We start from the raw sequence: 16,278 nt of genomic DNA on the forward strand, positions 1-16,278 counted from the left end.
AGCCAATCTGAAAGTTGCCTCAGATAGATAGAAATCTTATGTCGATTTGAAAAGAACAGAGATAGAATATGAAGTTGGAGATAAGGTGTTTCTTAAAGTCTCACCATGGAAAAAGGTATTGAGGTTTGGAAGAAAAGGTAAGTTAAGCCCTAGGTTCATTGGCCCATATGAAGTCATTGAACGTGTGGGTCCAGTGGCCTATAGGCTAGCTTTACCACCAGAGCTAGACAAGATCCACAATGTGTTCCACGTATCTATGCTAAAAAGATACCGCTCAGATCCTTCACATGTTATCTCCATGGAAGAAATTGAAGTACAACCGGATTTGACATATGAAGAAGAATCCATACGGATCCTAGCTCGGGAAGTGAAAGAGTTGAGGAATAAGTAGATTCCACTGGTGAAAGTGCTTTGGAAACACCACAACACCGAGGAGGTAACTTGGGAAAGTGAAGAGATGATGAGGCAATAGGTCTCTCAACTGTTTGCATCAGGTAAATTTTAAGGACGAAATTTAAATTAGAGGGGAAGAGTTGTAACACCCTCATCAGAGTAGCAATTCTCAGACATTCTACTGCTCAGTGACTGTGTCACCTGCATACCTAGAACATCTGGAAAAATATTTAAACTAAAGTAAGGAACCATAATTAACTCAAATATTAATAAGAAAAATTTAGAAAAAATTTTAGAAATAAAAAACAACCAAGTCAAATGAGCCGGTGCCCTAGCGATGGGTAACCCAGTGGGAAGTTACGGTCCTCGCAACTAAGAGCACTAAACCCTAGAGAAAATTCATAAAATAATTTTTGGGACTCCAGAGAAGAGTCATTGAGGTTTCTATGGCATTAGAATGCCAAGAAAAGGCTTAGAAAAATTTTTAGATTAGTACAAACGATTTTGGCTCAATAAGCTAAACGGAGGGCATTTTGGTCATTTCGTCTTCAGAGATAATTTTTGGCCAACTTGTCCAGTTAAGTAAATAATTATTATGATATAAAATGTGAATAAATATTGCTAAAAATTGAATTGAAAATGAGTAGAGAAGAAAAGAAAAAGAAAATGAATTAAATGAGAAATTATGACATCACATGATGTCATTAGTGTGCCTCCACCCAATCACATGGTGACACATGACTATAACTCACTTAAAATGAGTTAAATGGGTAGAAATGAAAGAAAAAAATCAGATTGGTCTCTCCTTTCTTCTTCCATCCGAAACTCTTTCCTTCTCCCTTCCACCATTAAAGCTTCACCAAGGTTGAGTTCACCACCCAAATCACCCCAAAACCCTAGCTTTCCTTCACAAATATTTATCCTTACACCTAGAGCAAGTCTTGGGCAGTAAAAAAGAAAGAGAAAAAGAGGAGTTCTCAAGCGTTGGGAATTAGCTAAATCAAGGTTAGTGCCAATTAGTCTTAATTACTTTGTGTATACATCATGGGGAACATGAATTGAGTATGAAACTAAGCTAGTTTAAATAAATTTTGTATGACTGAATTTCACCAAATTTCAGCAGCCTTAGGGTACATATTCCTTTAATTTGAATGAATTATAGTTGTACATGGCTGCCATTGGATATGAACTTGATGCCTTAACTCATTAATAGCATGTACATGAAGTATTGAAGTTGTTGGAGTTAGGGTTTGGGGAAAAACTTGGAATTTTGCTTATGTGTTGGTAAATAAAAGTTCTAATGGTCAATTACTAACCATTTGGCTGAGTATAATGAGGAATTGAAGTGAATGGTAGCTTGGGATTTGAGGTTGGGTGTGCTACCTTGAGTGCCCTGCAGGTCTGGATGTGAGTCCAGCATGTTTAGGCAGCTATAACTTGGATTGTGTAGGTTCAATTAGTGCAAGGCAAATTGGACATGAAATTAGACACATAATGGCACAATTTTGGTGAAGGAACTCTATCTAGAAACTAAGCATAGGATGCCCTAAAAATTGACCAAATCTGGGTGACTTACATTCTGCCTGGGCAAAATGACTAAATGAACAGTTTTCATTCATTTGGTTATAACTCAGTGTAGAAAGGTCCAATTGACCTTAATTTTTACCAATATAAAGTTGAGACATAGCCCTACAACTTTCATGAAGAAAACAAACCCAAATTTTGACCATAACATGTCCAAAAACTGACCTGAAGTCAGTGTACAAAATCTACAGAATTGATTCTGCCCAGAATTTTTGGAAAAATTGCAATCCGGCCAGTTATGGTGTTTAGGCCATAACTTGAGCTAAAAAACTCCAAATGGAGTGATTCAAAAAAATAAATGTAACTAGACACAATAAGGAACAACTTTGATGAAGAACATTTGGCCAAATTCTCACTGTAGAATGGCCTAATGGAACAGTGAACTTTAGCACCCAAAACTGAAATTTCTGATTTATTCACCATTGGTTAGAAGTATGGATTGGCAACTAATGCCAACACTTTTGGGAACCAAAATGTGGTAAATTTATGTGATTATGACTTATGTAGCTATTATGCATTGGAAAGTCAATAATTTGACGTAAATAGTAAAATGAATGGTAACCTTACATTTAAAGCATGAAAATTCAATCAATAACTTGGTAATGTGCCCTAGTACTCCTAGTAAGATTGGTTTGAATAGGTTGGCATGCCAATAGGATTCAGTTAGAAGTACTGCACATGGCATTATGTCATTCTGTGATTTTATGGCTTTTAGCCATTCTGATATTATGGTGATACTTGGCCTTGTGCCTAATAATTATTACAGCTTATTAGTTATTTTGTTGCACACCGGGAGATACATATGTGACCGATGGTGTGATGGCCCAAGGTACTTGGTACCCAGTGCCAGTTTACCTGTTTATCCAGTCCAATCATCCAGTATAGATAACTTGGGCAAACAAAAATGAAAGTTAATAAATTTAATAAAATAATGGATCTAACAAGTATCAAATAAATAAGACTACAAATAATTATCAAAAATTTGTCTGCATGAGACATCAATATACACACTACATATTTATTTTCTTTAGTTCTTTTTATTTTATTATTGGCACTACTGAGCATTATTGCTTAACACGTCGTTTTTTGCCACGCGTAGGTTCTAGAGAGACAGATAGAGAGCCCAGCAGACAATAGACTGGGTGAGGTCACAGATCTGCATAGAGTCAGAGTCACCTCTCATCTGCAGTGCATCAGTGGTAGGACCTTTAGGTTCCTTTTGAAATTTTGTTTTTGTATTTTGTAATGGGCAACAGTTTGTGGTTTGTAAATTATGAACTCATGTAAATAGTAAATTTATGTAATCATATGTTGATGCACATGTTTTGTAAAATTTCGTTAATTAATATAATTTGAGAATATCTTCATGAAATTAATTTTGATGTTGAATTTGAATGAAATTGTGGATTCATGTTGAAAACTTGAGATGGTTATGAATATTGAGAATTGTTGAGACCATGTTGATGGTTATTGGAGTTTGAGAATGATTGAAAATGTATAGGAAGTGTTTTTTATAGGTTCTGAAGAAATGTTTTCTCTATTTTTAGTCGGTATTCTGTCGGATTTTCTACAAAATTTTTGAAACCTCAAATGAATTTATAATTTCAATAAATGACTTAAATGAGTCAAATTTCACCACCATAAAGAAATAAATTAACAATGGATAAAAATAATTGAGATAAAATATGGTGTTTCGGTACACTATGTGGCATATCTTGCTCGGTTATACTGTAAATAGGTAAGGGGTGTCACAATGCTCATGTTTCGAAATGGATTAAAGCCATCACTTGCCAAACCAAGTCGAACATTACGTGGATCTTTTGAAAATTCCTTGTGTCGATTAGCAAATTCTTTCCAAGCAATGGAATCAGCTAGATGTCTTAAATACCCATCATCATTACGCTCATCAAAATTCCATTGCATCAAAGAAGTAGTTTGGGAACACATGAACAACCTTGGAGTCTTGGTTTTAAAGGAAACCACCTTAACATTTTTTTTGCCTTTTTTTTTTCTTCTTTCTCATCATTATAGATGACTGAACATCAAAATCCATTGCATTTGTAATGCATCTAGAAGCACCATAAATGGAACATATTTGATCATTCACATTTTCCTTCGAAAATAACATACAATTATTAGGAAAAGCATGAATCTTCTCATAACCAAGACCCAACTCACCAATGAGTTTTTTAACCGTAGAACATTACTTTGGTAATTTTTCTCCATTTGGTAATGTTTCTATCAAAGTACCAAGCAAATCTTTGAAAGATTTATTACTCCACCCATTTAAGCACTTCTTGTGAAACAAGTCTAGAATAAAGGAGAGTTTGCTATGTTTTTTGCTACCCTCAAAAAGCACTTTATCAGTATTTTTCAAAGATCCATAAAACTTTTGAGCTTCCTATTCAACTCTTTTCCATGGATTTCAATGTTTTGATCATTACTAAAGTCAAAGTGCTCTACCATTTCACTATTGAAACCTCTTTCTTGAATGTTTACATGACCAATTACCATATCCTCTATAAATTATTGAATCTCGACTTGTACACCTGAGCTAAATTGTCCATAATTTGAGTTAAAATTATTAAAATGATCATCTTCTATGGTAGTTGATAATAACTCACCCTGACAATACCACTGCATGTAGCTCATGCAACATCCATGCTTTATTAGGTGATCCATAACAACATCTTGGGCAAATCAAAGTGCATTGACATACTTTGGACATGGAAGTTTCCCATCTTTAGAACATTTAAGAGCAAATTGTAGGAAATTTACTATTCCTTGCAAGTAGTTAGTACTTAATCTATTCAACTCGTGTATCCATGACTTATCCATTTGAGTAAGCTAGTATCACAAAAAAACAAAAAATAATGCCACTTATTACTAGATAGACTAAATAAAATCAATATAAATCAATCATAACATCTATTGAATGATTATATGGTTTTAGCAAGAAAGCAATTAAAAGAGGATTTAAGAACTTGCAAGTTTTAGGATGTATAGTAAAAATAATAATGAGTGCTAATTTGATTCAAATTATATGAGTTTGAGTTTCAATTTGATAATAATAATAATAATAATAATAATAATAATAATAATAATAATAATAATAATAATAATAATAATAATAATAAAAATGTTAACAGATAATATGAATATCTTCAAAACATGATCAATAGGAGCATAACAATTTCAATGGGTTGGTATGGAAAGAAAAAATGTAAGAGCCCACGTGATTAACTAATTATGCACCAGATCACATCAAATGTGTTACAGATTCATAACATCAAGCACTGGGCTTACCCAATTTTACACTTTGCTTATAGACATTTATCATTGCATTTTGAAATTGGTATTAGCCTCTTATTTTGAGAAAAGCCAAGGTCCAGGGGTATATGTCATCAAACTCATTTATATAAATAATTAATTATATATAAAATATATATTTTTGTAATAATATTTATAAATTATATATTATATTTTAAATAAATAAAATTTAAATATTTTATTAAATTTTTAAAATATAAATAAATAATATTTTTTATAAAAATTATTAATTAAAATATATAAAATTAAATGGATTCTAATATTTTTTAATTAAAAATAATTAGATTTAGGATGGATTCGAATAAGATAATTATTATGAATAATAAATAGAATCACTTGCTTAATAAATTCTTATTTGAGTTCTCATTTCTCTAATTCCATATTTAAATTAAATAAAAAATAAAATTACACATGACTTAAAATAATTGGAATTCAAACGACCCAAATTCAAATTCATTCAAGCTAATCTGTTTACTATCTCTAACACTAATTAAAAAAGAAAAATCATTCTTAATATATATAATTTTTCGTATATAGTTTTCGTACTTGACTATTACCTGAATATGTATTTATTAATTTAATTTCAATATATTCAATTAATTTAATTTCTAATTTTTATAAACTTTTTTATTAAAAAATTATATTATTTTAAATTCAATGATTTATTAACATAACAAAATATATAATATCTATTTATAATTTAAAATGATTTATTTTATACTGATTTAATTTTTAATATAAATAGGTCAAGTTTAAATGATAGTATCCAATATTTTAAATTCTTACCTTTTTTAAAATTTTAATAATTGAATGTGTATCTCGTGATATGAAGGGTTATAAATTTAAACTTTAATATTTCTTATCTTCTTTAAAAGATTTTAAACTACCAAAAGAAAAAAAAATTAAAACTCTTATTCAAACTTGAGATGTATAAAAATAATAAAAAAAAGCCTACTTTCTTGATTACATTTTCTTTTTATTTTTTAAAACTTTTATAAAGATAGATATAACAAGAAGTAAACTATAATAATATTTACAAGTGTTGCATCTTTTTGTTTAATATGTCATAATATGTAAAGTTTTAGTGACATTTCTTTTAAATGTGTTAAGCTGAGTACGCTATTTTACATCTTAATTTTATAAAAATTTTCATGGCATTCTAAATTTTTAAAATGTTCTATAATACACTCTAACTCCTATAAATGTCCTATTATAGGAATTAAGATATCTTTTAGATCTTAGTCAACAGACCGCTATGCCAATAGAACGAAAAGTACCTTAATTTCATTTTACAATAGCTGAGGTATATCATGAGATATTTACAAAAGTTGAGGTATGTTATGGGACGCTGTAAAAGTTCAAGGTTTCACGAGACTTTTTTTATAAAATTTAGGAGTGAACTCATGTATTTCACTAATGTGTTAAACAACATATGATGACAATTTCACAAATGATACTATAAATAGTAATTTAGTAATATTTTTCATAAATATCAAGAAAAATGTTAGAAAAAATTACACTATAGTCATATAATATAAAAACATTACTACTTTGTAAATAAATGCTGCAACATGTAAAATATTTAATCACAGTTATTGCAAATGTTATTTAAATATTACTTTTAAAATTTTAAAGGATATTTGTAAAAAATATTATTATAAAAATGTTACTATAAATCATTTTTGTTATTGTGCTCTTAACTATTGCATTTTATTTTTTTGCCAACTAAGATATTGCATACATGCACTTCTTGTTTCAAATGAATATCACGTAAGTTAGAGAATTAACAAGGCCTTCCCTATATTTATATATGACCATGTATGTATTGGAAGAAATGTATCTTTCCAGTCCATTTAACTGCCATTGCCGCTATGCTATGTAGTCTTTTTTTTTTTTTTTTTTTTCTTGACCTTTTCTATAATTTTATTTAGATAAAATTGTGGATCCTAATTCACCCATATGAGCCACTCAGACTTCTTTAAATATATTTAAATTGATCTAAAAATTATAAAAATTTGAATTTTTTATGATTATAATTAAAAATTATGAGATTCATTAATAAATAATAATATTTTTACTGAATTAAACGTCACGTCAGCGATCTTCAAATTTAATTTTGATTTTAGGATATATTGTAACTAACCTTAGAAATTGAGATATAGTTGCCAAAAAAATTGATTTTTTTATTCGAAATTATTCATTGAGCTAGATGTGACCCTTAATTACTCAATGTTTGGTTTTCTTTTTGTAATTAAATAGTGTCCAAATCAGTTTTAAATGCACTTAAATGGTACAACTTCTGTTACAAGCCTAGCAATATAAATTTCCACTCATATTGTGTCTGGACAGTTAAAATTACCTTATGATCAAGTGAATCGAAGAGTATGTATATATATCTTCGATATTGTAATTTTAAATTTATTTTCTAGATAATCAAATATATTGAAATGATTGTCTTGAAAATTTTACTTTTCAAAAAAATTTTAGTATTTTCACCGAAATTCAAGTTGCACTGTTGAGAGAAAATATTACAAATTTTGAATTCCTTATTTGTCCATATCAGGGTGAAAATTTGATATCCCATTCATTAATTTTTTAATTTAATATTTGAAATTGTAAAAATATGATAAATCATATATATTCGCATAAATTTTAAATTAGAAGATCTGAATCTTTATTTTATACTCTCTGATGAATCAAATAAAGTATGGAATATTCATGAGAGATTTATCTAATGTGTAAAAAACATATATAGATAGAGATATTATTAATGAGAAAGGAAAAGAAGGAATCTCATATTTCTTTAATCATAAATAGATAATGAATGAATGAATGACTTGCAAGTTATAAGAAAATAGATAAATATGATGATATAAAATAGATAAAATTATCATATTTGTGCCTTAAAAGATGGCAGGAGGTAGTTTTTGTCTCTCAAAAATTTTAGTGAAAATTTCATAATAAAAGTAACAAAACTATATCAATATAATTGAAATTAATATTGATTAAATATATTGAATATTTTGAAACTTATTAAATCATATGATTATTTTTATCACTTTAAAATATTAAAATTTTTATATCTTCTTGAGAAATTAAAGAAATATAATGTACTCAAATATTATCTTTATTTAATAACATTAACAATATTTTAAAATAATATTAGTAATATGAAAATAAAAAAGGTAGTACAAAATGAAAAAAAAGTTATATGTATGATATAAAATTATAAGTATATGGAATAAATATATGTTAATATAGTGTAATTTACTTAATAATAGTGGCTTTTATTATAACATTAAGAGGGTTATTATTAAATAATTTGTCACTTACATATACATAGGGGATTAAGAATTTAATCATAATTTAAAGTAATTGAATAACTAATAAATAAAAAATAAATAAAATTCAATGAAATTAAATAAATTGTATTTTATAAATAAATTTTTTACTTGACATAAATTCATAATATTATGTGGCAACACTAGGGCATAAACTTCATATATTTATAAAAATTTAACAATTAAATAAAAGTATATATATGATAAACTAAAAAGAACAATATAACAAAATTTAAATAATAAATTTAATATAGTGGTTTTTACATTTGACAATTAATTGTTAAAAAAATAATTATTTAAAAATTAAAATTGAGTAAACAATGGTAATAATAATAATATTTAAAAAAAATAAAAAATAAAATAAAAAAACAAAATGCTTAATTTAAAAGATAATAACTATTATGATTACAAAACATGATAAATTTATATATGGTAAGTGTTTATGTAGGATTGCAAAGAAAAATATTTATTCACATATCAATAAAAAAATCTACTTGCTTTAGATAGATATAGATCAAATGGTATCCATATATATATATATATATATATATATATATATATATATATATATATATATATATATATATATATAATTCACCTTCTGATAAGAGCCTAATAATATATTTCCACGCATATTGCGTAAAATTACCTCATGATTAAGTGATTCAAAAAGTATGTATATATATCTTCAATGTTCTAAATTTAAATTTATTTTCTAGAGAATCAAATATATTTTAAAGATTATCTTAAATATTTTACTTTTAAAAAAATATTTTGTACTTTCACCGAAATTCAAGTTGCATTGTTTAGCGAAATATTGCAAATTTTGAATTCCTTATTTGTCCATATCAGGGTGAAATTTTGATATCTAATTCATTTATTTTTTAATTTAATATTTGAAATTTTAAAAATAAGATAAATCATATATATTCACACATAAATTGAATAATTAGAAGTTCTGAATCCTTAATTATATTTCTAATTGGATATAAAATATGGAAAAATATTCACGATTAATTATCTAATATGTGTAATTCTTATCTATATAGAAGTAGTATTTGACGAGAATAGAAAAAGAAGGCATCTCATATTTCCTAACTATAAGTGTAATTAAAGCCAAAACGTGGTTGGGATAATTTCCTTCAAATGGTAAACTACCATATGGGATTGAGTCTACAGCAAATTTCCAACCATAAAAAGGTAAACATGTAACTATAAATATGTGTAAATCTTATCTAGACAGAAACAGTATTGATGAAAATAGAGAAAGAAGGAATCTCGTACTCCATTACTATAAATAGATAATAAATGAATGACTCACAAGTTTTGGAAAAATTTTTGTTTAGACTTAATTTAATTTATTGTAAAGTTAAAATATAATATGCAAGGTGGTATATCTATACATAAAAAGTAAAATGGGTGAAATTTTTGTGTTAGTGTCTTGAATTTATAATAAGTGCTCGTTTGACTTTGTAATTTAAGGGTCAAAACTGATTTAACAACAAAAAAACTATTTTAGAGGTAAAAAAAAAAACAATTTAGAAAAAAATTATTTTATTATTTTAATATTTTTATAATTAAAATTTAATAAATTTAATTTTAACTCATTTTTAATACTCTCTTACTAATATATTTTAAAAGAAAATTACTTTTTTAATAACAGTTTCAAAAGCCATATCACAGATTTTTCGGGTAAGTTAGATAGCATAATTAAAGCCAAAATGTGGCTAGGATAATTTCCATCAAATGGTCAACCACGATATATGATTGATTCTAGAGCAAATTTCCATTGTTAAAAAGAATAAACGTAAAAATAGATAAAAGGATAAAGTTAAAGTTTTCTTTTTTATAGCACGAGAATAGGTCAAAAAAATTCTAAAAAAATGAATAATGCACTAATTTGGCGATAAAGTTGTTGAGGCAGAATTCAATATATAAAGCTTGCAACCTTTTGGAATAGAAACTCATCGGACGTGAACGTCAACAACACAAAAGATTCCCAAAGGAGTCATCATCTCTTTTTTATTCTCCTGGGTATGAAGAATTTGGCGGAGTCCTCTTTCTCTTTCTTTTCGATGTGTATTTGAAGGATTTGACAAGAAAAATTGTTGTACAAATCCTTTTAGTCACTTGGAAAACAGAAAGAATACCTATTAATACTCCTTTATAAAATCTTTTCTTACATTTTAGAGAAATAGTAAGTCTCTCGATCTCCCCGTTTTCTGAAAGATGGCAGGAGGTAGTTTTGCTGTTCAAGGTCCAGCGAGGAACTATGAAGGTGGTGTCACAGCCTTCGTTGTCATCACCTGTTTTGTTGCAGCTTTTGGTGGTCTCATTTTCGGATATGATATTGGTATCTCAGGTATATAAATATTTGTCTACTTGTTTTACTATTCATTTCAAAACCTTTGAGAACCATTTTACGGTTACTGAAAATGATGTGTGCAAATTTCTGTAGGTGGGGTAACTTCTATGGACTCATTTTTGAAGAAGTTTTTCCCAACTGTGTATAAAAAAGAGACAGAGAAACATAATGAGAATATGTACTGCAAATTTGAGAGCCATCTGCTCCAACTGTTCACATCTTCGTTGTACCTTGCAGCGTTGGTAGCTTCCTTCTTTGCTTCTACAGTAACTCGGCTATTTGGTCGCAAGAAGTCCATGTTTTTTGGAGGCTTTGTTTTCCTTATTGGCGCTATCCTCAATGGTGCTGCAGTGAACGTCTCGATGCTTATTATCGGTCGTTTGTTGCTAGGTGTGGGTGTTGGATTTGCTAATCAGGTGTGGTACCCTTCTGTTTCTCCTCATTTGGTAATACAGAAAAACTCTAATTTACCATTATTCAAAATATAAATAAATGAGTCTTAATTCATTATATATTTTATATTCTGAGTTTACCATAAATTGAGTTTAAACAAAAATTTCCTTAATTGTTGGCTCTGTGATATTTAAAAGTGAAACAAGGTATATGATTGAGGGCTGTGGCCAAAAAAAATTTTAAAATTAAAATTTTATCTATAAATTTTAATATAATTTTTCAAAAAATTATTATTTGCCCTTCAAGATTTTTGAAATTAAAATTTTACTTATTTTTTAGGAAAATTATTGTTTGCCTATTAATATTTATATTTTTTTTCTTGTTTCCATACCTGCATTTTTATGTAAATTTCATCAACAACTTTTATATTATCTATTTTTCATCACTTAATATTTTATATTTTTATCTTGGTATCAATATCCCATAGTTCTTTTGGCATTGGTTTGGCCTTCTAAAAAATGAATAGTTATACCCTGGTGGTATTGGATAATTTTTCAAGTTGGAAGCTAAATTTCAAACTTGCAATCCAGCGAAAAAAAGTTATAGTTTTAAGCTAAACTTTTATTTTTGAGTTGCAGTCTGTTCCAGTTTATCTATCTGAAATGGCACCAGCGAAAATTAGGGGAGCACTTAACATTGGTTTCCAAATGGCCATCACAATTGGTATTTTGGCTGCAAATCTCATAAATTACAGAACATCAAAGATTGAAGGTGGTTGGGGATGGAGACTTTCCTTAGCTCTTGCAGCAGTCCCTGCAATAATGATAGGTGTTGGATCTCTATTCCTACCAGACACCCCCAATTCCATTCTCGAAAGAGGCCATCCTGAGAAGGCCAGAGAGATGTTGAAGAAGATTCGCGGCACAAACAACGTTGATGAGGAGTTCCAAGACCTTTTTGAAGCAAGTGAGGCTGCAAAAAGAGTAGAACACCCATGGAGGAACATTCTACAGCCACAATACAGGCCTCAACTGGTCATTTGCAGCTTGATTCCATTCTTCCAACAGATCACTGGAATTAACGTTATCATGTTTTATGCACCCGTTCTATTTAAGACTTTAGGATTCGGTGATGACGCTTCCCTTATGTCTGCTGTTATAACTGGCCTAGTTAATGTCGCGGCCACAGTTGTTTCCATATACTGTGCTGATAAGTTTGGAAGAAGGGTTTTGTTCCTTCAAGGTGGCACCCAAATGATCATTTGTCAGGTAGTATTATTATATGCTACAAATTTGCGTGATCTCTCAAACCAAAAATTAAACTTCTTACTAACTGCAGCATTATTCTTCTAAGAACTTGTTTAGTTGTTTTCTTTGATCATAAAATGTGATGTTGACAATTTTATATCTGTTCACTTGTATTTAGATTGCTGTTGGAGTCATGATCGCCATCAACTTTGGGACTGATGGTGTAGGCAAATTATCAGGTCCGTCAGCAAATGTTGTGCTCTTTCTGATTTGTGTGTATGTAGCAGCTTTTGCATGGTCTTGGGGTCCATTGGGATGGTTGGTCCCTAGTGAGATCTGCCCATTGGAAATCCGATCAGCTGGCCAAGCTATCAACGTATCTGTTAACATGTTCTTCACCTTTGTGATTGGCCAATTCTTTTTATCCATGCTCTGCCACATGAAGTTTGGGCTCTTCTTATTCTTCGCTGGCTGGGTCATCATTATGACCATCTTCATATTCTTCTTCTTGCCTGAGACGAGAAATGTACCAATTGAAGAGATGAATAGAGTCTGGAAGGCGCACTGGTATTGGGGCAAGTACATCCCAGATGATGCTGTTATTGGTAGCCAGCCTTCTAAGCAACAGTCTGCATGAAATATATAGTAAAGATACATGGCTGTGTTAGAAGTTCAATAAGGATTTGGGCCAATGTTTAATAAAGTTGTTTGCGGCGAAGGATGGCCAAATGGAAATGAAGCTGTAAAAATTCATTAATTCTTTCCATTGAAAGAAACCAGTTCACACAAATTATACGTATTTGCACTGTTCTCTTAGTCTCTCTTCCATTCATTACAAATTAACTATTAAAATTCCAATCCAATACAATGACTAGCTAGTTTATACCATAAAACCAGAATTACAAAGTTAAAAAATGCTAGTTTCTAACAAAAGAAAAGAAATGGCGATTAAAATTTTTTAGTAAACTTATTAAATAAAGCTCAAGAACATATGTCCATAATAAAACAGAAAATTGAATTAGAAGTTTGAGAATCTACAGAAATAAGTAAATAAAAAAACAATTTTCACTTATGAATAATCATTGGAAATGTTCTGTTAACGATAAGTTAGTGATACGCACATATTGATATCAGAAAAATTAAATTTTAAATATGGGACGTCACTGTTTTTAATTGTCACTCAAGTACTAACAATGTGAAATCCAGATCCTGAATTGCAATAAAAAACAAGCCTTAAGTGCTAAAACTGCAAAACTATAGGGTATTTAAGTGTACTATCCTCGCTCTTTTTTGGGGTATGTGAACAGCATTATATTAATTCAACATGAGAAAAACCAATTCAATATTCAACCATATTTATGGCTTAATGTAATACCTGATAATCTACAGAGAAAAATCTCTCAACAATTCACGCTGCTTTATGCTTTGATTTTAGAAAATAATAAGCAAGAAATATCGATATATGAGAACCAGGTTGTTTTCTCATTTCCACTTCCTTGCCGCTTATCTTAATGCTTGAGACTTGTTTGAGATAATTGGCTATTGTACTCAAGTGGTTTATAGGTTGATTATAAAAATATTTAAGTGTTATACTGAGTATTATTCAATCATTCATTGAGTTAAGCAGTCACCCTATCTCAGAATTTTTCTAGGTGATATGTTAGGTTCGCGATTTAATTAGAATTGGGATGCATTTTATCCTAGAGGCCTTATTAGCTTCTTCTCTTACAATGAACTTTAATTTGACGACTTTTATTTATAATAGTGTATTTTATAACATGCTTCTTAAGGTTTGGCCTATACCACCATTAAGTCGATCTCTCTATTTTAATTAGACATGTTTTAGTCTTTAAGTTTGATTCTGATAACAAATCATCCTTTTAGGTTAAATGACAAAATATGCCTACCTACATTTAAAACTTTCATTAGTGAATTTCTCATAGAAGTTGAAGAATAGGCCAATACAGAAAGTGTGTGGAGCAGGCAAGTATAGAGGTAGTGGTGGTTCGGTGGTAGAGGAAGCGGTGGTGAGGTTGCAAGACCATAAACAATTTGTGGGTTGCTGGGTTTGAGAGGGGGCAAGTTATTGGGTTTGTGTTCTTGAGAGAGAGAGAGAGAGAGAGAGAGAGAGAGAGAGAGAGAGAGAGAGAGAGAGAGCATAAGCTTCCAAGCTTCAAATCTCAACTTTTTAACAATCATGAAATAATTTTTGGGACTCCAGAGAAGAGTCATTGAGGTTTCGATGGAATTAGAATGCCAAGAAAATACTTAGAAAAATTTTTAGATCTATATAGACAATTTTGGCTCGATAAGCCAAACAGAGGGCATTTCGGTCATTTCGTCTTCAGAGATGATTTTTTACCAACTTATCCAATTAAGGAAATAAATTATATGACATAAAATGTGAATAAATATTGTTAAAAAAATGAATTGAAAATGAATAGAAAGAAAAGAAAGGAAAAATAAAGAAAAATGGGACTTTTGACATCATATGATGTCATTATTAAAGCCTCCACCAATCAAATTTCACCAAGCTATAATAAGTCAACTTAAAGAGAGTTAAGTGGGTAGAAATTAAAAAGAAAAGTCTTCATCCCCTACCTCTCTCAACCCAGCCAAAATCGTCCCTAACCCCAAACCTCCATTAAAGCTTTATCAAGCTTTATACCCCACACCATTTCACCTCAAAATCCCTCACTCTCTTCACTAAAATTTTTCCTCACCCCTTAAACTCTCTCTAGCTAGCAAAAAGAAGAAGGAAAAAGGAAGGTTTTGCAAGCTTGGGAGTTAGCTCCAACAAGGTTAATGCTATTTTGATTGCATAATAGTTGTGTATGGCTGCCATTGAACATGATTTTAGTGTTTTAATTCATGGATTGTATGTATATAGAGAATTGAAATTTTTGGAGTTAGGGTTTGAGAAAAACCTAGGGTTTTGCTCATGTATTTGTGAAAGAAAGTTTTGATGGTCAATTAGTGACCATTTGGTTATGTGTGATTAAGAGATGAAGTGATTTGTTCCATGGGAATTGAAGTTAGGTATGCTGCCCTTGGTGACCTGCAGGACTGGGAATGGGTCCAGTAGGTTTAGGTAGCTATAACTTGGATTGTGCAGGTTCAATTGGTGCAAGGCCAATTGGACATGAAATTAAGATTGGATAAAAATAATTGAGATAAAATATGGTGTTCCGTTACATAGTGTGGCATATCTTGCTCGGCTATACAGTAGACGGGTAAGGGGTGTCACATTTAGTGGTATCAGAGCACGGTTTAGGCATTTTTGAGTCTAGATCGAGTCCATACCATGCATTGCATTTGTAAGAGTCAAGGTGACACCAATGCAGATCTGTTTAGTTTTCTTATTTTGATTAGGATATGGACCCCATGTCATAGAGGGCAGTTGAGGAGAAAGTGGAGAGTCATGCTTCACCTGCAACAGTTGAGACTGAGGGTAGGGGAGAACCTATTCCACCAGCTCCAGCAGAGCCTGCACAGCCTCCACAGGCCATATTCCAGCAAATGGCCGAGTTTTTTAGACAAATGGCTGGGGTAATGCCACCAGCACCACCTCCACAGCAGAAATCTCATCTAGAAAAACTGAGAAAATTCGAAGCTGTGGACTTTT

General features: G+C 30.1%; 1 protein-coding gene across 1 annotated transcript; it reads left to right on the forward strand.

Annotated features, from left to right (window-relative positions):
- Positions 1–10,626: 10,626 nt before the first annotated feature.
- On the forward strand, positions 10,627–13,452 carry LOC110631779 (sugar transport protein 10-like). Its single transcript, XM_021779735.2, has 4 exons — positions 10,627–11,010; positions 11,107–11,429; positions 12,045–12,674; positions 12,832–13,452. Exons 1-4 carry the CDS (start codon positions 10,878–10,880, stop codon positions 13,288–13,290), a joined length of 1,545 nt encoding a protein of 514 aa, XP_021635427.2. The 5' UTR covers positions 10,627–10,877; the 3' UTR covers positions 13,291–13,452.
- The last annotated feature ends 2,826 nt before the right edge of the window (positions 13,453–16,278 follow it).

Source organism: Hevea brasiliensis, chromosome 6 (genome assembly GCF_030052815.1).
Source record: "Hevea brasiliensis isolate MT/VB/25A 57/8 chromosome 6, ASM3005281v1, whole genome shotgun sequence".
Taxonomy (NCBI): domain Eukaryota; kingdom Viridiplantae; phylum Streptophyta; class Magnoliopsida; order Malpighiales; family Euphorbiaceae; genus Hevea; species Hevea brasiliensis.